At 37.3% G+C, this 25,418-nt stretch overlaps 1 protein-coding gene across 2 annotated transcripts in view; it reads left to right on the plus strand.

Annotated features, from left to right (window-relative positions):
* The first annotated feature begins 482 nt into the window (after window positions 1–482).
* gnai2a (guanine nucleotide binding protein (G protein), alpha inhibiting activity polypeptide 2a) overlaps window positions 483–25,418 on the plus strand; it is a 97,926-nt gene continuing 72,990 nt past the window's right edge. For both annotated transcript variants that reach the window (XM_077203817.1, XM_077203819.1), the window contains exon 1: window positions 483–1,307. In XM_077203817.1, coding sequence (XP_077059932.1) covers window positions 1,190–1,307 — 118 coding nt within the window. In that variant the 5' untranslated portion in view covers window positions 483–1,189. The remainder of the gene's footprint in view (window positions 1,308–25,418) is intronic.

Raw genomic sequence — 25,418 nt, forward strand, 5'->3', positions numbered from 1 at the left:
AGTTTTGTTTATTCGCATTATTTCAGTCTTTATAGCCTACTTCTTAAATCTTAATTCAGTGTGTTATTTCACAGGATAGTTCACCCAAAAATGAAAATTCTGTCATTAATTAGGCTACTCATCTGTCAGTTAGTCTTCTAAACACAAATTAATTTTTTTTATGAAATCTGAGAGCTTTCTGGCCCTCCGTTGACAGCTATGGACCTTTTTAAGCATCAAGGTGGAAGTTTTCGTAATTGTCAATGGAAGGACGGAAAGCTCTCAGATTTCATCAAAAAGATCTTCATTTTTGTTCAGAAGATGAACGAAATATGACAGGTTTGGAACGACATGAGGATGAGTTATTAATGACAGAATTTCCATTTTTGGGTGAACTGTCCTTTTAATTGTGAAATTTACTCGCTGATTTTTTTTTTTTTTTTTGTGTACTGCGGGAAAACTGCATTTCCCATGAGCACCCGCGGTGGGCGTATCCGCGAGGGGCTGGCTGGCAATGCGCGAGGAACCCAACAGTTCTAAACTGTCTGCTGTGTGGCAGAGAGCAACTTCTCAGCAGACTGGGGTGTGGCGGCTTTGAAAACACTGAAAGAAATCAGAGACCGTTCAACGTTAGCTGCCAAACGGCGCATATTATTCAAAACCATCGGCGATCACTGAAAGGACTAACCGAGGAAAACGCCGGGATTTTTGCATTTTCTGATTCATTCAGTTTCGCCGAGTTGTCTCATCGATCGGCTTCATTTTATATACATGAGCACAAGGGGTTGATCTCAACTTTTTTTGCTAACTTTTTTTTTGGGATATGTGGGTATAAGTTTCTCCCCCCTCCCTATTCGCGTGATGTAAAACTCCAGCGTTTGGCTTAACGTTACTTGGTTTCTCCTGGGAGCCTTAAACGTCAACAATTTCCAGGTGTTGTTCTGATCTCTTTCTCCCAACCCCCCAGACGTCTTTTGAAAGATTATTCGGCCGCATAAAAACATCAATTTTGGATCTAACGTTACTAACGTTAGTGTCTTAAGGACATTTCCTTTCCCTGGCAGTTATTTCTTTTTCAAAGCCAAAAGAGGAAGTTAGTCGCGGAAGACTATTTTTTTTAAAAAACAGTCACTTTAAAAGGGTAATACCTTTTTTTTTCTCCTAAATCTATACTCATAAATCCGTAGCCCTGAAGCGCGCATTCGGAACCATGGGCTGTACCGTGAGCCAGGAAGATAAAGCGGCGGCTGAGCGATCCAAAATGATTGACAGGAATCTACGCGAGGACGGCGAGAAAGCCGCCAAAGAAGTGAAGCTGCTGCTGTTGGGTGAGTGACGAATCACAGATAACGGTCAGCGACTAGTTGCTGTAACACACATCACATTTTATGCACTTTATCACATTAGTAAGTGTCAATGGGATTCAAGAACTTCTTTAAACGTGTTTGAGACGGAAAGGGAGATATTCTTGCAGCGTTTGAGGGCAGGTTTCTAGGTAACGTTAATGTATGTGTGTCAAGTTTCCTCCTCAGGTGTGGCCTGCAAGAAACCATCAACGGATTTGAAGAAAATGTCAACGATAGACAAGCGTTTAACGTTACGTGTTTAGCTATTAACAGGTTACATGCTTTTATAAATCTTGCATTTAAATTATTATTGTTTTTTGTTTTTTTACCTAAATTATGACCTGAGGCATGTACAGCATTCATTGAGGTAAACTTGTCATTTGAAAAGCTTAGTTACCCAAGAAACTGTGGGATGAACATCATGAAGAAATGATGACTGTCGTTTTTGGCACTCAACAAATTGGTATTATTTCCTCTCAAAATTACTCTACCAGTTAAAAGTTTATACACACTCCTGCTTTTTCTGTAGTTATGATTAGGCTATTTCCCAAACTTTAGAGTAATAGTAAAAGGCATCAAAACTGTGTTTGACTGAAAAAAGAAAGTCATATACACCAAGGTTAGCTTGAGAGTGAATAAATTATGGTATAATTTTCATTTTTGGGTGAACTAACCCTTTAAATGCCACAAATGTTTCAATATCTGACCCAAATCACCCATTGTAAGGATGTAATTTAGATCAAAGTTATAAAAGACCATGAGAAACAAATTCACTGTAGTGTTTCTAAATTTTTTGACTGGTAGTGTATGTGTGAAACTTTCCCAATTACAGAAAAACAGAAGTACGTCAAAGTTTTGGAAACTGGTTATTTCAGTGTGACTGAGGGGAGAGGTTGAGGGAATGTTTTGACAGTGCCTGTGATCACACATCCCTTGCGGTGCAGCATGGACTAACTCACACTCAGCATGCACTTTGGCCTGGTCCGAACTGTGTTTTGACAGATATGCAGGAATTCTGTGGGGGGATGTTTTTGGAAGGCTTCAAGCCCAAACAGAAGCCTGGAACATGCACCCTGAACCAAAGAAAGTGTTGAAATTACATTTTTGGCAGGGGTTGTGTATTGTACTGCTTTGGGTGTTTGCTAAGGACTCTTGCTGGGTAATGAAATCCTTGGTGTGGAGCTTTTTACTGTGCGTTCTAAAGCCTTTTGAATTTTACTTTATGAACTCAGAAAATTGCTTTGGCATACCACTGTGTTGACTCAAAATATATGCAAGGGAGACAACGTTGTGAACAGCAGTTTTTGTATTTGCGCACTCATTTTGTATGTTTTCTTCTCTCACATTTCATATGTCAAACAAAACCTGTTAGTATCTTTCATGATGGTGTTTGTCCCTCAAAAACCAGCAAGTTGGATTTCGATCAGTGTCCAAAATTAACTCTTTAGTGGAGGGTGAATTTAAAAAGTGCGAAATACAAATATTTCTTCCGCGCATTAAGCTTGCCAATCGTCTGAATCATTTTAGTGTATTTTTATCCCATCGAAAATTGAATTATTTTGTTATTTCTTTCATATGTATGATAAACAGCATCATATACAAGATGAGCCATTTTCCATGCCAGTCACAAAAACCTGAAAACTAATTTTCATTCTGTTCCTTAATTTTGTTTTTGACACTTAATTTTGTATCTTTATGTGAGAAATATTCCACAAATGTGCTATGGAGAATCTTTAGGTATCATAGATAAAATGTATGATGGTAACATTCCCGCTGTGTTTTTCCAATTCAACTTTTAATTTAAATAATATATTTGGACCCTTATTTTAAGCTTTCTATTCTAGTGAGTCAGTTTTCTTGTCAGTCGCAGGACACCTACCTACTCAGTTAATTAACCATGAACAATCCTAATAATGTTTCTCCTGTCAGTTACTACATGTAATTGTAGTTCTCAGTGGGCTGTGCTTTAATAGCAGATCTGGAGAGTAAACACTAGGTTAGGGATTTGAGTCACTGTCTGAGGAGGTTTAAATGACGCACGTATAGACAAGATACTTCCCACTTTAAAATTAACAAGTTACAACATCGAACAGTACTAGTTTTTTAGGGCACATACAATCTCATTCCCTAGAATCACCACCAGTTTTTCAAAATGATTGCGTTTTAATCCCAGAACTTCTTAAATGCCAGGAAAATACTTCTGGTTGGTTGAGTTTGGAAAAGATGTGGTCAGTCTCACACGGGCCGATGTCTCAACCTCTGTTCCACCCCTCTTGTCTTTCCAAAGTTAAACTTTTGGTTCAGAGGGGAGTATTGCATGTCTTTGATGGATGATGGACTATTTTTAGCTTGAGGCATATATAGGGAAAAGTTGTATTTCCAGGCTCTCTGAGTTAAGGCCTTTAACTTTACCTTTCCTGAACGTCTTTCTGAAACTCCGTTAACAATAAAATTGTGCAGACTTTTCTTTGTTTTTGTTCCTCTTAATTCCAGGAATGATTCTTTAGCTGGGTTTACCTTTTAAGTTTTCTGAACTTTGATCAAATTTAATCTTCTACAGTGAATTCCAGCACATGCCTCTTGTTTATTTATTCTAGTCCTGGATTCTAACTGCCTTTGTTTTCCTCTTTTACTGGCAGAGGGAAATATTAATTTGTGCCATTGGACTCATCCTTGATGCACAGACAAGTCTGAACATCTCCAGACGTTTGCCTGCAGCATGAGTGTACATGAAAATTTTACTTTCGTTATTATTGAGTTAAATTAATGAAAAGTCATGTAAAAGGAATAATATTTCATGTTTAAATTAATTTGGTGAATTATTTCTGAAGTCCCTGTGCTGGAATTTTACTCCTATCAAATTGCAAAAGAACATAGTCAAGCATGCATCTGCATCTGTGATGCTTCCCTGATCCCATTTAATAGGTTTGACAGAACCTGTTTAACTGATGCGTGCTTTCGCCTCTTTGCTTTAGCCACCGGGCTTAATAGCGTTGATGGTGATAAATAGAGCGAGGATAACTCCAACAACACAATCGCTCATCCTGTGTGCTGTTTTGTTTTTACACTCTTACTGTATACTGACAGATAAATGCAGACAGGCTTTTGGCAAAAGGCCCCAAAACAAACAAACACACTCAAAAACCTATTAAGCCCTTTTGGGCTGGAAAGATGCCTGCAAACTGGCACTGTTACTGTCTCCTGTCAGCATGGCTGTAATATTCCTTTACCACATGGAAATCACGCTTTGCATTTACACACCTTATTTGCCTTCTCTGTTGATCGCTTAGCGGAAAAAGCCGGCCGGTCTGTTTAGGGTTCCGCTGTAAAGCTGTCACGGGTCTAAATGCAGGTTAAATGCATCTGGCCCCAGATGATTATGCTTATAATTAGTTGCAAGAATAAGCTGATTTATTATGTTTGGTGGTGTATAGTTATAATGTAAGTTTGAAGGCCTCCACTATATGATTATAGTCTGAGGTAATAGCAGGCTGTGTGGATATGTGTGTGTGTGAACTCTTACTGCTACTGACAAGGCTGTGTCTGGTTCTTATTCTGCATTTTTAGTAATGGTGCACGGAATGCCCTGCTTTTCCTCTTGGCAGAAGATAATGTGAGGGGTAGCCTATTGGGGTTTAGTAGGTTGTTTGTATTTACTTTGGTCTCTAGCATTTGCTTTCAGAGTTTGTATCTGTCTTTTGGCAGATCTCTTCTGTGGTCTGCTGATAGGGTGACCAGATGATTATGATTTAAAAAAAAATCATGACACATAAGGGGCGTGGCCTGGTTAGTAGAGCGCATACTCTTCTGGCAGTAGACCTGATTTTGAATCCTGCCTGTTGTGATTCAAGCTAAAGAACAAAGTACATTTAAAGAAACATAATTTTTTGAAAATGGCTAGATAGATCTGATCTTTGGACGCTGCACATGATGTGCATGACAAAATTAAAGATTTGTTGTTCTGAAATCATCTTAAGATTTTTTTCATCAAAGATTAAGTAGTTTGTTATAATAAAATTTGTGCAAATATTCACATGGACAGCAAGGAACAGATGTAGTTCTTTGGGTATTTTATGTACAGTAAGTAGGCGTTCATGTATTTTATTCGGGTCTGATATTGGTCTGGTCACTATCCACCAAAGACATGGAAGGACCACAGTTAGATCAAATCACTAGATTAAACTTAGACTCAAGTAGCCTTGGAAAACCCAGACGAACTTCTGGCAAATTTAGATTTGCTCTGCAAGTTAGTCTGGCGAAGAGCCCATTCAAGCTCATTTCCAGTCTTTCTAAATCTAGGCACCAATCACAAACGTTGAGGCGGGCTTTACAAGATGACGATCGATCTGATTCGTTTTAGGTCTATCCAATTGCGCCCAGGGGCATTTGAACGACGTCCGTTTACAAATCGAGGCACCAATCACAAACGTTGAGGCGGGCTATACAAGATTACGATCGATCTGATTGGTTTTAGGTCTATCCAATTGCGCCCAGAGGCATTTGAGCGACGTCCGTTGGTGACGCTCCTTTGGAAGTGAGCTGTGAATGAACCTTCCCCAGACCCTAACTCAGTTACGACTAATGCTTTCTTTACACCTAAAGACTTTGAAAAGATTTAGAAAAGACTTTATAAGATTATCAGCTCACATCTAAAGACTTGGGTTCACAGTTTTTAGTCTCAGACTAAAGACTTGCGATAATATCAAACATGTTTGATATGAAAGACTAGAGAAAGACTGGCATAAATCGGGTCGCCGACTGCAGATTATCACCTCACATTTAACGATCGAGACGACGGGAGCGCGCCGAGACTCCAGTAAGATTCCTAAAGACTGCCGGTCTTTAGTCTGGGACTGTGAAAATCCTTTGGTGTACGCCCGGAGAAGGGTCTGGTTTTAACCAGGCTAAGACTCAAGACAAACCATTTACAGAATTTGGAAAACTTTCCCTAACTGTTGTGCTCTTGTTAATTTTGGGTTTGGAAGTAGTTGATTATTAAGCTATTCTAATGTGAAAAATGGCCTTATAATGCCCTTCTTGCCAGTTTGCATGCTCTGATGAACAGTACATATCAGACTGATGAAATCAAACTGCATCTGTCCTCAAAAGGTTTTTTATGTCAGGCAAGCTCAATGATCCGTCACGATGTTCAAGTTTTTCCTCAAGGCAAGGTCAGAATTCTCATTGAGTCCTTTGGCTCCAGAATTGTTTTTGCTCCGACACAGTGGCTATGTTTGCATGTACAACTTTTGTGTCAATCGGACTGAATTCATTCCTATTGATGAATCTGAATGTAGTGTTTACATGAAGGCTAAACATGCGATCAGGTTGATGTGTGCTTTTATAAGTCACAAGCTTCAAATCGGAATAGATTTTTTTGTCACGTCATTACGCTATTTCTACGTCATTGCACATGCAAAGTCCTTTTAGTTTCGGTTTTCAATCCGATCACATGTTCTCTGGACCGGATTGGATAAGGAATAAACCACCCCTTTCAATCCGATCGAAATTTTATTCTGATCGATTAAGGTGTTTACATGAAGGCTTTTCAGTCCGATTGAGCCGTCAATCCGATTACTAATGGATTATTTGGTTGCATGTAAACGTAGCCATTGTTTTGGCTGCTTTTGCATTATTTTTGCTTTCAAAATAATCGTTTCAGTAACCTGGCTAGACGACCAGCACATTGTTGAACTTATTCAACATTAACTGTGGGGCAGTGAAGTATGACACTTACTTAGAAAGACTTCTGGATTCCTAGAAGTTGCTCGTTGGTGAGGTCAAGAGTTGTTTACAGCTTTTTATGATTGCTTACACACTAAAATTAAACTTTTCCCACAATTAGCAAAACCTTACACTCAAGGACCAAAACACAAGGCTAGATTTGCACAACTGTAAGCACATTGTCAGCTTCACACTATTTGCAAAACATTACACACAGTGATTTGCAAAACACTAAACACACTTGTATCAGACACAGAAGTATATCATAAAGTCACTTCCTTGCAATTCCAAAGCACTGACTGTCAAATTACCACACCTATGAGCCAATCTGTTAAACACAGCCATCAGGTACACAAACACATAATTGCTAAATTGTAGACACACCAATCTGGTTTAAGCACTATAAAAATGCAGCAGGTAGGTTCACCCCTTCCTGTGACATTGTACAGTAAGTTACATGTATTATTCTCTACATAGGATTGAGGGTCGGGAACGAGGTGATCGTGATTTCACCAAGTACCACATGTTCCTAGATCAACATCTTTGTTGATCCTGGAACAACTTTCAGATCAAGCAATCAGATTTGAGGGAAAATTTACAGTTTATGTCAAGTTTAGGCTTAGAACCAGGGTAAGGTGCTTCAACATCAGTGTTATTCACCTATCATTTCCCTGAAATGTTATGGGTAGGGATAGGGTAAGATTTAAAGTTTGCGACAGGAATGTTATTCTAGGAGCAACAAAATATGTTGATCCAGGAACATGTCTGTCTTGGCAAAATCACGGTGACCTCGGGAACGACAAGGAGGAAGGGGGCCCATATTCACGCAAGAACAACAGAGAGATGTATAGTATGTTTGTATATGTCTGTAATATAGTATGTTTACTGTAGTATTTTCTGTACAATATTGTCAGTTTTTTTCAGATTGTTTTTTATGTTTGTTGTTGTTATTTATAGTAATTGTAACCTGTACTTGATACACTATTTTATGTTGGTCTGTTGTTTTCTGAGCTAACAGTGTAATGCACACTACTGTAGTAGCATGACAACTGGGACATGTTTTGTTGCGATTCTCCATGTTGACTGATTTGGATATATGGAGACAAATCAATGATATTTTCCTCAATCTGCAGCATTGGTCTTGTGTAGTGTTTGGTGAACTATTGTATAGTTGCACTTTCTCTGTTTACTTCATTTACAGTACTCCAATCACTGAGAATTAGACTTGCTAAAAGTCGTTTAGGTTAGCAACAGCAGCATGTAACTGGTTCAAAAAGATTGAAGTCATATGAAATGTGTGTGTTTCGTATGGTAACAAAATATTGTTTTGATGAAGTTGTGTATTTTGGACTTCGGTGTAGGGTTGTGCTAATTGTGTGTAGTGGTTTGACAAACCGGGCCCTGTGTTCAAAATTCTGCTTAAGCAATTGAAAAAAACTGTAATATAGGCTATATTCCATATAAAGTGATCAGTTTGGTATCAAAAATATTGCAGTATCTTGACAAAACCTTGACCAGTTTTCTATCACTAAGATACAGTGATATATGAATTAAAGGGTCTTTCCTCAGTGTTTTACTTGGCACTTGTGAATGTATAATTAATCAGTAATCCAAACAGCCTCAATATGCTTTAAATAGTTTTTGCTTTATAACAGTTTGATTAATCTCAGCCCCTAAATTACTGAATCTCATAGTGGTTATTAAAATTTTCAAGTGCAAAAAGAGTAACTGCTCTTTTTCTCTGTAGGCTAATCTGCTGAATGCTTCATGGGATTTTATCATGCATTAACAGCTTTTATCATTTGTAACAGTTTTGTATGAAGCTCAGACTGAAATTAAATGTATTCACTGAAAGTCTTCCTTTCCGCCATAGCTCTCAAATCTCACTCACATTTGAGTCAATTCAAATATAGCGGCAAGTTTGACATCAGTGACTATTAAATAGCCTAGCTTTAGCTTTCTAAAGAAAGTTTATTCATAAGTTTAGTCATTGACATCAAACCAAAGATTTACTATATATTGTAATAGGCTAATTAGATAATTGTTGGATAAATGAATGCATGAATATTAGCTACCTTCATGATTTGTATATCTTAGAACTGTAAATTTTTTAAATATAGATATTACTTTGACAGTCACCTCTGATACAGACCACTAATTATAATGTAGAAACATGCAGTTTCTGTGAAGCTGCTTTGAAATAGGCCTATGTATTGTGAAAAATTGACTTAAAACCTGGTGAACCATCATGACATGCTCTATTTGAATGGATGTGATCACAAATGGTATGAGGGTGTGTAAGCAATGACAGAATTTGTGGTGTTTTGTAGCAAAACACTCAGGAATCGATGTTGATCAAACCCATTGTGTGCATGTATCATCTGTGCGTTCAGATTTTATTCCCACACGCCCCAAAACCATACACATTCTTTTCACATCGATGATAGAAAACAATAGTGTTGATTATAATGACAAGTTTTACAGACAAGCAGACTCTCGCATAACCTACTGGTATTTCCTTTTTGGCCTTTTCTGTTCTCCTCTGAACTGTTTTGATTAAAGTCTTTCTATTTGCTATTTGCTCTTTAGAAGCTTTCCTTGTAGGGTTTGAGAAGTTGAAACTGTGATATGTCCATCTGGCTCCATTTTACACCAGGACCAGAGCTTGCTCGCTTTGCTTTGCTCGCTTTGCTCACCTCTAAGTGGGAACACAGCACTCTGTCACACTGCTGTAAGAGCAAAGAGAACGTTGGCATAGATGTGCGAGGTGCCCACAAATTAGGAGTTGGATCATGGACACTGGCCCGGCCATCTGTTTGTGTGGGACAAGGTGGTGTTGATGACATTGTGCAGACCTGCTCTTTGCTGGTTTGCTGACATGAAAATGGCAAATGGTTGTGTAGCATATTTTACTATCCTTTGAATGCATGAAGTTAAAGCTGCATAAATGGAACTTGTTGTATATGTGATGGAATTAGGGTTGGGCGGTATCACGGTAATATCGTATACCTCGGGGTCTTAAAATAGGTAACGGTATCAGTTTCAATACTGTCATTACCGGCACTTATATATAATATATAAATATAATTTATTCAATGCCTAAAAATGCTTATGTAGTTGTCATCAAGTGACAGTGTGGAGGAGAAAGAGAGAGAGAAGGGAGAGGCGGTAAATACTGACGAGGCAATTTGTAAATGTTGCAATAAAAAAGGTGACCGCGAGAGATGGAAACACCTCTAACCTAATATCGCATCTCCGAAACAACCACCCACTCACTGCTGCGAGGATGCATTTTGCCCCGAGTTCATTAAATAAGCGCATTAGTTAGTATAATGTTATTTTTTTTACGTTGATAATGAAAACTGAACAGCACGAGTAAGATGGGATGCATCAGGAGTCAGACATTGACCACTTAATTTAGTTTCATTTTGTAAAAGGCCTTTCTTTAAAGTGAATTTCGTTTTGTATATTTTATCAACCAATTGCCTGGATTTAATAAATAAGAATCAAATATAGCAGACAACATAATCATGACATGATAGTGCGCTGGCGCGCCGCGGTCACTTGCATTGAAATCTCATCATAAATTAACCGAAACTGAGTGTATGTCTCACAGACATGACAGATAGGCCTACATCTAAATAAAGCTTGAAATTTCATTAAACGAAACAATTCAAAACGAAAAGAAATAGGCCACTCGCTGATTATTTAATCCATGATGTGCATTTCTCTCTATGCGCGTTCATACGGAAATGGCGATCATCAAATTCATTAAACGAAACTATTCAAAACGAAAAGAAATAGGCTAGCCTACTCTCTGATTATGTAATCCATGATGTGCATTTCTCTCTATCGTTCACTATGGAGATGGCGATTCGTCAATTTCTCTAAACGAAACAATTCAAAAGGAAAAGAAATATAGGCAGCATACTCTCTGATTAATCCATGATGTGCATTTCTCTCTATAGACGCGTTCACTACGGAGATATTAATTTCTTTAAACGAAACAATTAAAAAGGAAAAGAAATATAGGCAGCATACTCTCTGATTAATCCATGATTTCTCTCTATAGGCGCGTTCACTACGGAGATATCAATCGTCAATTTCTTTAAACGAAACAATTCAAAACGAAAAGAAAAGGCTAGCTTATACCTTCTGATTATATAATCCATGATTTGCATTTCTCTATATATATGCGCGTTCACTACGTGATGGCGATCGTCAACTTAATCTTTGCAGCACTGACAGAAAAGTTGTATTAATAAAAATCAATGGACGGGTGTCACCGGATTTACAAATGCACTTCTTGCTTGTTGCTTGTTAATTTAATTTAAATTAATTAATAAAATGAATACTTTAATTGTCATAATTAAAATAATTAAATATTAAGTCTCCCATTTTTGCTCATTTATAAATAGTATTTATATCTACCACCCCCTCAGCACCTGGGTTAAAAAATTATTTGGCGCCACCATATTATAACGGCCCACGTATAGGGCTCCGGCTCATAATTACATTTAATGCAGTCAGCCGGGATCAGACACAGCGTGCACGGGTTGGCCTTGATTTGTTTTTTTTTGTTTTTTTGCACAATCTGGTATTCAGTTTCTGAACGGTGTAGGCACAAGCCAACAGTTTGGTGACGCTGTCTGAGCCTTATGTCATAATTTTTAATTAGTCACGGTAATACCGTATACCCCGGTAAAATAGGGAGGAGGTTTGACGGTATCAAAATTTGGATACCACCCAAGCCTAGATGGAATATATTGTATTTTTATTGTACATAATTGTAGTATGGAATATTTTGTATTTTTAAACAGACCAGATACAAGCCTGCCATTCTGTAAACGAACGTCTGCGTGAGTGCATCACTGAGCGCCTGTTCGCTTCACTGAAACGTCTCGTTTTGCTTGCAGAGAGAGAGAGAGAGACCGAGAACTCCGTGTTTACTTCAATCTGACCCATAAGAACCAGCAACGACATGCAGCTATTGTAAACGGCGATGACTGAGAAAGCACATGGTGGAAAAAGCGACTTTATCTAAATTCTTTGCCGGAGGTTGCTGAAATGCACTGAACTGAAGTTCATAACCTCTAACGTCATAAGGGAGGTGAAAGGTCTCCTCTATAGTGGGTTTACATTTGTTTTACTTCGGGAAATGGCTGACAGATTGCATTTCATCTTATGTATCCATCTTCCTTTATTCTTTGAACATTGGGGTTATGATGTGTATAACTAAGGTTGGCTGCTCATGTCCCTTGTCGGCAGAAGCCTCTCATTCATGGATTGTTATGCTGACAAGATGTCTCCTTGGGCTAGAACAAACATAATCTTTACAGAAGCATGAGCAGGGGCGATTCTTATCTTGTGGATCTGGAGTAATATATTGTATGTTTTATATTAATGCTTTTATTTACTGCATTGTTGTTTAAGTGAACATGAAATGAAAATTGACACCATTTACTTACTAAATTACACTTCTTTAGCCTTATTATAAATTAAAGGGGTGGTTGATTACAATTTCACTTTTTTCATTTTAAATAGTGTGTAATGTTGCTGTTGTTGCATGAACAGTATCTGCAAAGTTGCTGCGCTGAAAGTTCAACGTAAGCAGAGATATCGTCTTTTAAAAATCAGGAAGTTTAATGCCTACAAAAACGACTCGAATGGGAATACAACGAGATACTTCCCGGGTTTTATACGCAACTAACCCATAATCAACCCTCCCTCCGGAATATGCAAAAAAGGGGGCATGGCCATATTTCTGCGGCTTTGTCGAAGAGGAAGAGTTATTGTGGAGAGCAGTAGCCATGCCGTCGAAAGTGTGTTATTTTCACCCAGCTGTCAGGTCTTCTGTGTTCGGGCTTCCTACGGACGCTGTAGTTCGTCAACAATGGCTACAATTTATATTTGATTATGTTCCAGAAAATTACAATCGTAATTTAGCTCTCTGTGCTGCGCATTTTACGGAAGACAGCTTCCAGAATCTCCACAAATTCAATGCCGGATTCAACAACAAACTGTTACTAAAGCATGAAGCAGTTCCAACTTTAAAACCAGAGGCAGCAGTTGTTGGGCCACAACCTGTAAGTAAGACTTAATCATTTTAAATGTATTTGCATGTATAATTTTAGATGTAATGTTTTAGTTTTATCAAGGACGTAAACAAATGCCAGTGCTGGCTTTAGTAGCCACTTAGTTATGCTATTTCGTGTGTCTATGACAAACGCGTACAAACAATTTGGATCTGAATTTGTAATTATGTACTAATTTTGTAAATGTATTTTCCATAAAGTAATTTTTCGATTTGATCAAGAACGTAAACCAACGCCAATGCTGTTTGTTTATAGTAGCCAGTTAGTTCGATGCTGCTTTGTGTGTATAAGACAAACGTGTATAAAGTTCAAAAAATTATATGTAATCACAACCGCAAACTTCAGCTGCTGTTATCAGATGTTTTCACGTTCTGTTGGCATTTTAACACAGTTGCCACATGTACACCTAAAAAAAAAAACGATACACCGAGTTAACTAAGTTTTGTGATTAGATAAACGGTTGTTCATTATCGATAAAACAATAACTTTAAAAAACGGTATTACTCAGTAATTTATTCAGTTATATTAAATATTTAATCAGGAGAAAACTGTATCTCAAAAGCTAACAAGCAGTAGTAGCATTTTCAAGTAACAGCGTATCGAAATTCTTATATAATAATAGTAGAATAGAATAATAATAATACAAAAATTTACCATTCAGAAACATTTTGTAAGAGGCGTGTTTGGGGAGGTTCTGCTTGACTCTCTTCATTGCCGCGTTCTTGGTCTGATTCTGGCTCAAACTGATCTGGCAGTATTGACACCATTATTTACATTTGACCGGAGCACATGCAACTTTCGCCTGTAAAGGTAATGGGCGTGATGTTTCCGTACAACGTGCGCTACGCAGTTTAGCCAATTACAACACACCGGCCCAACTAACCAATCTCAGCCCATTGCCTGTTTCTGGGGAGTGGTTTCATAGAATCAGCAAGTCAACCGGTCGTTCAAATGGTAGAGGAGAAAGCTGCTTACAATAAAGGTGAAATATATGAAAAATAAGGGTTAAAAAATAAATAAAACACGAAGACATGATATATTGCACCCCATAAACACAATCATGCAAAGAAAAAAAGCAGTAAACCACCCAAAAAATCATCAGGCCATAGATAAAACGTCATAATACTTTATCAAAATGTCATCAAAACAACGGATAAAATCAAGCTGCTATATAGACTACCATTTAAAATAAACAAATAAATTAAAAAAAGTATTTTATGCTCAACAAGGCTGCATTTATTTGATAAAAAAAATGTTATATTGTGAAATATTTTTTCTATTTTGGTTAACTGTTATCTAACTGTCATTACTCCAGTCTTCAGTGTCACATGATTAGGGTTGGGTACCGAAACCCGGTACTGATATGAAACTGGTACCTAAGTAACCGGACCGAATCAAAAAGCAGATTTCGGTGCCTCATTTCGGTGCTACTTAAATGCCTCAGCTGTCAGTTAAAATATTTGCCCTCTGGTTCTCTGAAACGGACGTAAGAAGCATCATCCCCACATGTGAACCTGCGTTCGCGTGTTGGCTGGCGCTGAGCCAGAGAGAGACGCGCTCAGCGCTGTCATACACAACTACGTTGTCATGAAAACAACTATTCAGTGTTTTCAACTACATAAGGTTTATTTTAGGTTTCATACATTTAAATACACATAAGTAGCTACTAGCAAAACAACATTTCTAGTTTGTAAAATACACACTGATGTCTATGGAAGCGGCACTAAAAATCCTTTCAATTATAAATTGATGACGTGTTTAGATGCACATTATGTAGGTAACTATAAAATCTACTCTATTCTTCTCACACTTCACCAGCCACTTACTTTAATGTATTTCGGGAGAAGTGGATGAATTGACTTGTAGGCCTAAATCTGACAGATACAACACATTGTTCGTTATAGATCAACTAACATGAATCATGATAATAATAAAGGTTTGACTAATGTGCAACTAATGCGCAATGCGCAAACGGCAATCTTATTGGATGGCACTCATCCCTGTTTTAATTTCAGCAAATCAGTTCGAGCGAACGCTGACTACGTGATTAACATTCATGAACCCAGCAGCTCATGTATTGTACAGTATATTGTCATTATTAGTAGTAGGATTTTTTTTTTTAATAATAATTACTATTATGAATTGCTATTATCTAATTTTTTTTTTTTTTTACAGAAACACAGAACACACCAGTTAGGGCTGGGTATTGTAACAAAATTTTTGATACCGATACCTTGACTTTGATGCAGGTTCCTGAACTATACTTTTTTCGATATTTTATGAAACCAGTTTTAACAATATAACATTACCTAAAAAAACTTTTATTTTTTCAGTTTGACTTTTTTTACACTCATAATTTGAGTCTGTAAAAAACCACCAATGCTAAAGTTTTCTATGTTTCCTAATCATTTAACAACATGTATTCTTTACTTCAATGAGCTCATTGTTTCTGCCTTAACTTAATGCATTGTTTGACAATGAAACTGAATAAAAATTAATAGAAATGCATTACACACAGTCACCTCTTATAACAGATCACTCTAAATTGTAATTTAGACACATGCATTTTCTGTAAAGCTGCATTGAAACGATATGTATTGTGAAAAATGCAAATCAAATAAATGTGAATTGAATTAAATATAGGCTACTGGGGTGCGGGATATATGCCTCACGCTCAGCACACATGAAGCTTAAAGATTATGGATGTGTCGGGAAACGATAGCAAGGAGATATTTTAATTGTTTATTAATGAACAAGTGTTTTACTAAGTGTGTTGGCTGCAAAGATGATTATTGCGATGCTGACTCGTCATTCCTGCAGTAGTGAACACGCGTGAGCGCCTATATGGATTAGGTAATCAAACTATTTATTTTTAATTGTTTCATTCAAATGTAGACATATTTTGACCGTATATAGGACTATTTCTCATGTCTGTGATGCAAATATCCTATATGCTGAGTTTCGGTTCATTTGTGGGGTGCTCCAGTTCTTGTAGTCAAAGACGTATACACTTTCTACTCTCAAGTGTATTCTGTCCGCTTTTAAATGCCTTATCAGATTTACCGTGTTGCCGGTCTTGGCAGCAATTATCTTGTCGAAAATATTGCATCGCGTGCTTCTGACATTGAGTCTGGTACATAGGTACACTTGTGATCATTTCCACATATTTTCTATCTATGTGGGTTGGGACACACACACACACACACTACAGCCTCACATGCGACGAGCCACGTCTCTAGGCAGCCGAGTAAACTAGTGTTTTTCCACCACAGTCGTGCTGCATTTTTATTGTTTCACTGACGTTGACGAGATTAACCACTTAGGTACCGAAATTTGGTACCGAAAAACAAGACATGTTTCGATACTCGGTAGTGTCGAGGCAATTCGGTCGGTACCTAAAAAGTACCGAACTCGGTACCCAGGCCTACCACCAGTCCTATGTTCAGTTAAAATGACAAATATGCATGCATGCATGATTAAGTTTTAGTTCTAATTACTAAAGTTCTATCATTAAATAATGCTTGATTATCAGAGTGTACATTTAGATATTTAAAAAACTGTCATTTTACAAAGATAAGCTGATTTGGTGGAATATATAAAAAAAAAAAAAAAAAATATATATATATATATATATATATATATATATATATATATATATATATATATATATATATATGCAGGCACGTGCAGAGGGGGGGGGGGGGGGCTTTGGGTGCTCGAGCCCCTGCCCTATTTCAAAATTAATCAAAAGTTCCCTTCTCAAACAAATATCAATGATATTGTTGTGGTCAATAAAACAAAATGCATTTGATTATGATTAACATGACAATGTGCAAAAAACGAAAGTAGCCTAAATTCACGTTTATTTGACGTTTCTGTCAGTCTGGGGTGTCGTTGCTATAACGCGTTGCTATGGGTTGCATCACTTGCGTCAAGTTGCGCCTTGCACGTGTCTTCTTGCTTCGGTCTTGACTTGACCATAGACTGTAAAAAAATAGGTCTTGACTGACGGGGTCAGTCTCCGTTTTCGAGGGTCTAAAACCCCGGAGTAGTGTGTGTGTGGACGGCAGGCATAACCGTAGCAAAAGCTATGCGTTTTAAAATGAAAATGCACTAGTGTAAACATAGGTATCCCACAGTCTGCTCGAGAACCGATACTCTAGAGCCAAATCTAGAGCAGGAAACAAAATAAGCCAAACAATTTTTCAACTTTTTTTTCTTCACAATAATAAAAGGTTTTGTGTCGATTCAATTAAAAATCCACATCACATATTTTAAAATAAAACATAATTATTTGAAGCCTGTTTGTCATGTATAATACACCGACCAATCGTCATCTTGCGCAACAAGTTCAAATTTCATTGGACAATGTGGAGCGTAATTTTCCTGTCATTTATAAATAAATCGTTTTAAAATTACATGGACAGACGAATTTCTTTATGAAGCGATCTGAATCTGTGTCGTTGAACTAATGGGTGTTAATTGACTACAAAGCACTGCACAAAACCAGCACCAAAAGTAGTATTAATGGTAAGTATAGTATTCAAGTCACTTGTATTTAGTCTATATTGATACATCGTTTACCATTTGATGAAACTATCATAGTTTGTTAAATGAAGCCCAGGCGTACAGGCCTATTATGTGAAGTGTAGGCTGACAACAACACGCAAAATGGTGACTTTATTATTTTAACATTTTTGATAATTCTGCAGCAATAGTATAATAGTACAGTACTACTGGTCAAACATTTGCACACACATTACTTTTTTTTTTTTTTAAGAAGTCCCTTATGTGCATCAAGCCTGCATTTATTTGATAAAAATTATAGAAAAAAAATTATTACATTCAAAATAATGGTTTTCTATTTTAATATACTATTTGATATAATTTATTTATTTATGTGATGCCATATGCCCTTTTTTTTTACATTTGAGCCCCGTCCCTGAGGAACTCTCTGCACGTCCCTGTATATATGTATATGTGTACACACATTTTTTTTATATAAAATAGTATATCAGTCTGGCGAGTAACCAAAACATTTTACTAGCCAATGGGGATTCTATTGCCAAGATGTGCGTAGAGGGTTGAATGTACGTCTTTACTGTCACTTTTGATCAATTCAATGCAACACATCCCTGAAACAAAATCTTTCTCAGTAGGCTATATATTCTTTTTTTTAACCAGACATACATTGCATTGCAGACGTAAAATTGGTTGCAAATGTAATTTCATGTTGACTTAAAGCTATTTTCCCTCATATTTGATGTTACTTCCTTTTCTAAAAGTCATAGACTATAAAATCACAAGACTGATTGACGTCTACATATTTCAGTTAATTGAAAGAACAAGTTTTAATTTGATTTAAAAGTTAATCTAATACCGGAGATTTTATCAAGTAGCCTGTGATCTTTCATCACTAATACTGGATTGGGATGAGCAAGTATGAGATCATTTGATGTTTGCTTTTGTGCCAATTTCTATTAAATGTTAACATCAACATAGATCGAACTACACATTGTAGCTTGTTAGGAACTGCTCTGTTTATTGCATCTTGTAATTAGCCACAGATTCTCTTATTTTCATAAGAGGCAGGTTTGTTAAACCTTGACAAGAGAGTGAGATAGTGATGTGATGCAGCACAGATCTTTGTTCTTGGGACTGTGGGGCATAAAGAGATGGTGCCAGCCGCTTGGGAGAAGAAAGATCAGCCAAATCAGTCTAAGAGATGCAGGGTGGAGGGAGTGAAAATGAAAAAACACAGAAACTCCGATTTCCTATTTAGTCTATTGCTCGTTCACACTGGGCCGCTAATCTCTGTGTCTGTGCTAGAGTGCAATGCACAAAAGCAAAACGTTAATTATGGAAAAAACTTACGCTGTAGTCTTCAACAAATGCTCTCCCTCTTCCTGTGTCGGCATACACTCTAGAAAGACTAGTCTAGAGGTTTTTTGTTATTCTATTTTGTGTACTTTTGTCCTATTCTGTCAATCTCCCCCTCCTTATGTAAACACTCCCTAAGCTCGTGATGAATATGTTTATGAATTCGACCAGCATAATAACACAGGGCTATGTATGGCTGACAAACACCTACATTAGTCGATTATGAAATTATGTAGTTTTGCACATCCCTAGTTTAGATGTATTTTGCGGCCACTGGTGTTCTGGTTTAGCATTGTGGTGGGATCCAGTTTCCAGGTCCATGCTGTGCCTGATTTCTTTTACACATTCAGTCCTCTCCCCATAGCTGATGTTCACCCCTAATTGGTATAATGTCTTCCTTTCACTTTTGATTTAATGGCTGCTCAACAGGCACAACTTGTGCTTGTGCCTCTCGCTTGGCCCTTTTCCCTGATATGGTCAATTCAGCTGTTCAAGTTACATTGGTTTTAATCATCATGGATAGTCTGCAGAATGTAAATGCCCGTAAGGGCAACTAACAGTAGCCTGGCTTCCAAAATGGTTATTTTTGGTGGCATGGCAAAGTTAACGTTTGTTATATATATGTTATGCTGTTATACTGCACAAAACCAGCAGCCATATATGTGTATATATATATATATATATATATATATATATATATATATATATATATATATATTAGAGGTGGGGATAGATTAATGTTTTAGTCTAGATTAATCTCACTGTAATCTTGGAATTAATCTAGATTAAAATGGCTCATTTGAATTCTGCTGAAGGCATTCAGAATATGTGTGCTACCCAAATAATGACTAAAACAGGGCTCCTAGCTAACTTTTCCACTGGTTGCACTGGTGCTACCAACTTTCTCAGTTGGTCACACCAGCATATGATTTGGTCGCACCTTTTTTTTTTTCGCTGGCTGCAGCTGATATATTAAAAGTCAACTTAAGCTACTGGCATTAGATTTCTGAGAGTGAACTTTCATGACACGACCTTCTTGTCCTTGAAGTTTGGAGGATTTTTTTCATTCCATTTGTGAAATTAAAAAAAAAAATGTATCTATCTATCTATCTATCTATCTATCTATCTATCTATCTATCTATCTATCTATCTATCTATCTATCTATCATCATCTTTCTATCTTTTAAAAATCATTAAACATTCAAATGTATGCATTACATTTTAAAAGATTAGAGTATTATAATAAACTGATACAGATTTTTCGTTATCAAAGTTTATAGTTGTAACAAAAAGCAGAAATCTCACACTCCTTACCTTCTGCATTTTATAATAATTTCCTTTTCCTCTGTCGAGCGATCATGAGAGTAATCGCTCGACAGAGGAATATATAACCGCTGAAAAGACGTAGGAGGAAGGGGCTCTGTGTTTCGTGAGACCATTTTTATCATTTTTATATGCCTTAATTCGTGAATTCGTAATTGGCACGTTTCACCATCTAGTGTGCAAAGCGCGTCACGCGAAATGTCTACGTTCGTTAATAAATAAACTGCACGTGTCTTGCGGAAGAATATATATATATATATATATATATAAATAAAAACAATATAGGCTACAGTCCGTTTTTGCATCGCCAAACCAGGTGCTCGTAGGGGTGGGCGATAAATCGATTTTATCGATTAACTCGAATGTGTAGTTTACACCGATTTTTTTGAATGAAAATCGGTTTTCTCTTTAACAACCGCCGATGCTCCCATCTGGGCTCCCGTAGTTCCGACCGGGCTCAGCGCTTGCCATGATAGAGATACACAAACAACATGGCAAATGAGCAAGGCCGCGGCAGCAGAAGCACACCCCCCGAAAACATTTAGGCTACAAGCTGAATCTGCAGGGCCGCCAACTCTCACGAGTTCACTGTGAGAGACGCAATTCTGTCACTTTTTACACGCTCTCACGCCACACATCCCTTTTCTCACGCAGAGAAAAATCGTGAAGCAAAGAGGACACTGACACCGATAGACAAGACCGAGCAGGTTAATATCGATATGAAACAGATTCTCAGCTCTCAGATTCTGTCAATTTTATTACAAAATTCAAACAATAAACACCGTTTTGGTGCTTGTAAATGTGACGTGAAAGAACGCTGGCAGATCTCAGTTCAAGTGGCACGTGAACCGAACATCTGTTACTCTTTACTACCAACTTACCGAAATGTAATAAAATCGATCGATCAGTGTTTTTCAACCGCGGAAAGATGTCCATAAAACAGCTGGAGAACAACATATGTCACGTAACGTTACATTTACCTCAGGACGGCTTTTAATGACCCATAGCACGCATGTTAGTTAGACGCATTATAAAATAAAAAACGCATTATATTTAATTTGAGTTAGTTTTAACCTTTAATAATACCAGCTGACAGGGCTCTCTGTATGTTTACAGCATTAGGTGATTTTTTTTTTTTTGGAGAACAATTTACACATTAACGTATCTACTGTACCTATTTATCCAAAGGAATTTATATTGAATCAAGATCAGAATCAAATCACAAGAATTTAATTGAAATTGTGAAATTTGTGTATATAATAAAAGCAATAATAAAAAGCAATAATAAAAACAGTAGCATACCAGTAAACTTAATACAATTATGTTTAGTTACCAAATAAATTGACAATCACAATACACTTATTGTGATGCAAGTTTTTAGTTTTTTTTACAAATCCCCCCAATCCCAATCCACCCATTTTATTTTGTTACATTTTCATTGTTTTCAAAGACAGGGCCTGTCCTCTTGTCTTTTTGGCTTGTTGTTTCTGATTGCACTTTAATGGAGATCAAATCCCAGAAGGGAATATTAAAACAAAATAAAGTTAAAACTTGTTTTGAACAACTTCTTTGTCATCTGCAGATTGATTTTAAGTAGGGAGAGAAAAAAATCGAATTAAATCGTAAATCGGATTTTTTGTGAAAAAATCGGGGATTATTTTTTTTAGGCCATATCGCCCAGCCCTAGATGCTCGTTAGATCAAAAAATAATGTCATATGTCATAATGATTTTATGTGAACCTGCCTTTACTGGCAATAGCCTCCTCCTTTTTAAACAAATTAGTTTTCAATCAATGTAAACTATTAGTGTGACTATGCCCCTGCGCAATACACGCACATTACCGCGGGATGGCGGTAGTTCATTTCATAAACTGTACACAATGGTAACGTTAGCTTATTTAACCTGTTAACCTTTGCCAGTGCCCCGACGCTCTGAAGCGTTTTTTTGTAGCCTATGAATTAATGTATATGTCCAAAAAACGGATAATGTCATACTTTTTAGTAGTGCTATCGTGGCGTAATAATCTGTTTGGTTGTAAAATGTAATACCTGAATGAAATGAAATCGAATGTATCGTCCTGTGGAATCATTCATTCACAGACATCATACGAAGATGTTATATCTTCATCGCTGGCAAAAATATGATGCATTTGCAGATTTGCTTTCACTAGACTAAACTAGATCCACGGCCACTTTATCCAATGCTCTTGATGTTCTTAAATCTTCCCGTTACGAATCCGAGTCGAGTGTAATTGAACACGCTTCAGACGATTCAGTGCGTGAGGAACTGAACAGATAAGTCAGACTGATTTGCGAACCGATTTAGACAGATCTGCCAACTTGTTTGATGAAGTCTTTGAACAGAATCGACTCAAAAGAGTGATTCATTTGTAAATTGAGCATCGCTCATGCCCATACAAAGATACTGCGCGCTTGGAATAAACACATTTAACAACATGTAATTGCATTAAAATAAAGTAACGAGAGGAACGTCGCCCAATGTAACATGTAAAAGTATACACCTTGTGTCCCTGACAGGAAAATACCCTGCTGCGCGATCTGTGACAGTAGGTGCGGCGTCAATTATGTCAAATATACTAGGCTACACATGGAACTGCGCGAAAATATAACGATATTCGAAAAAGCTATTTTATGATCCCAACCCAACTTTGAGAATAGATTAACGGCGATATTTTTTTTATCGCCCGATAAGAGTCTCACGTTAACGCCGATAGCGGCCCACCACTAATATATATATATATATATATATATATATATATATATATATATATATATATATATATATATATATATATATATATATATTAGTCTTTATGGCATTCTCAACCACAGAAGCTGTTACTTTGCTGTCTCTCAATCCCTGTTTTAAAAAGCTGGTGCTGGAGGAATGATGTAATTTCCTGCTCTGTCCCCCAAACCACTTCCTCTTTTGGCTTGTCTCAGTCAATGCTGAGACGGAGGTTGGTGCTATCCCTTTGTTCATTTGGTACAGGAAGCTTACACGCCCATCCTGTTTCACTAATTCTGGGGCAAATTGTCAAGCTCTTCCTTGCAAGTGGCCCAATTTTGAGTAAAGCCCCCCACAATTTAAAGCCATTATGATAAATCCACTGCAAAAATCATTACCAAATGAAATTGCAAAAATCATTACCAAATGAAATTGCAAAAATCATTACCAAATGAAATTGCAAAAATCATCAATTATGTGGACAAGTTTTTGAACACTCACTTACCATCTAGATCATGTACCATAAAGCATAGACCATACATTGGTAACTTGCCATTTAATTAGATCCAGATTAAGGCTGTCATGGTTCCTCGATTTAAATTTAGATAAATGAAGGTTAGTGCTGCACGATTAATCACAACGCAATCGCGATGTCAAGCCTATGCGATTATATGACGCAAAATGCTGCGATTTTATTAAATAAATAAATGCATGTGTGGATATGACAACCCGTTCTCTCTGAGAGCTGTCTGCCCATTTTCTACACCGCGAATACAACGGCCAGTCAGTTTTAGTTTAGGCAGTGGCACATGTGGCGCGTATGGTCATACGCGTCACTTTCTCTGGTGTGCAATGCGGAGAACGAGCAGACGGACACTGAACTGGTGGCCAGAAAAAAATCCTCCTCTGTTATATGGCGATATTTGGGCTATAAGATAACCGTCACTGAGAAGAGAGAGCAGGGCTTCCAACTCTCACTCATTCACCGTGAGACTCACGTAAGTGATACTTTTCACACGCTCTCACGCCACACATCCATTTTCTCACGCAGAGAAAAATCAAGAAGCAAAGAGGACACTGACACCGACAGACTAGACAGAGCAGGTTACTTTTGAAATTAAACAAAATCTCAGCTGTCAGATTCTGTCAGTTTTATTACAAAATTCAAACAATAGCGTTTTGGCGCTTGTAAATGTGACGTGACAGGTCGTGAACCGAACATGTCTTACTCTTTACTAGTTAATATTAAATAAACACGAATTAACATTAGGTGTGTTGAAAGACACCGTACAACTTATCTAAATGTTTATTCCTTATATCATACATAATATCAATCAATCAATTTTTCAACCACGGAAAGATGTCAATAAAACAGCTGGATAACAATAGGCTGTCACATAACGCTATATTTAGGCTACCTCAGGAAAGTCAATAGTTAAAGGGTTAGTTCACCCAAAAATGAAAATTATGTCATTAATGACTCACCCTCATGTCGCTCCAAGCCCGTAAGACCTCCGTTCATCTTCGGAACACAGTTTAAGATATTTTAGATTCAGTCCGAGAGCTTTTTGTCCCTCCATTTAAAATCAAGGTACGGTATACTGTCCTTGTCCAGAAAGGCAATAAAGACATCATCAAAGTAGTCCATGTGACCTCAGTGGGTTAGTTAGAATTTTTTGAAGCATCGGAAATACATTTTGTTCCAAAAATAACCAAAACGACGACTTTATTCAGCATTGTATTCTCTTCCGGTTCTGTTGTCGATCCGCGTTCATGAGTCCGCTGACCCAAGACGAGCTGACGTGTGTCTGGTGCGCCCGAGCTTCGTTTACAGTCTGAGGGAGACGCACGCTGTAAACAAAACAATCTTTGCAAACATGTCTAAGGATTTCGACACAGGGGAAGACTTGCATATTTTTTTTAACCAGACATATTTATTTGAACCCGAATACACGCACGCACCAGATAACACGTCAGCAGCGTCACTGGCCTCGTGAACGCGGATTGACAACAGAACCGGAAGAGAATACACTGCTGAATAAAGTCATCGTTTTCGTTATTTTTGGAACAAAATGTATTTTCGATGCTTCAAAAACTTCTAACATTATTAACGGAGGTTTTACGGCTTGGAACGACATCAGGGTGAGTCATTAATGACATATTTTTCATTTTTGGGTGAACTAACCCCTCTAGTTACCAAATGTTTTGACAATCACAATACACATCCTGCTTAAATGCCCCTGTTTGTCTGGACAGAATGTTCAAAATATCTTATTTTCATGAGCATACTTGTTCTTATTTATTGTTCTATTTATTTTGTAC

Source organism: Siphateles boraxobius, unplaced genomic scaffold, assembly GCF_051911475.1.
Source record: "Siphateles boraxobius isolate OS27281-9 unplaced genomic scaffold, OSU_SipBor_1 5, whole genome shotgun sequence".
NCBI classification, from domain to species: domain Eukaryota; kingdom Metazoa; phylum Chordata; class Actinopteri; order Cypriniformes; family Leuciscidae; genus Siphateles; species Siphateles boraxobius.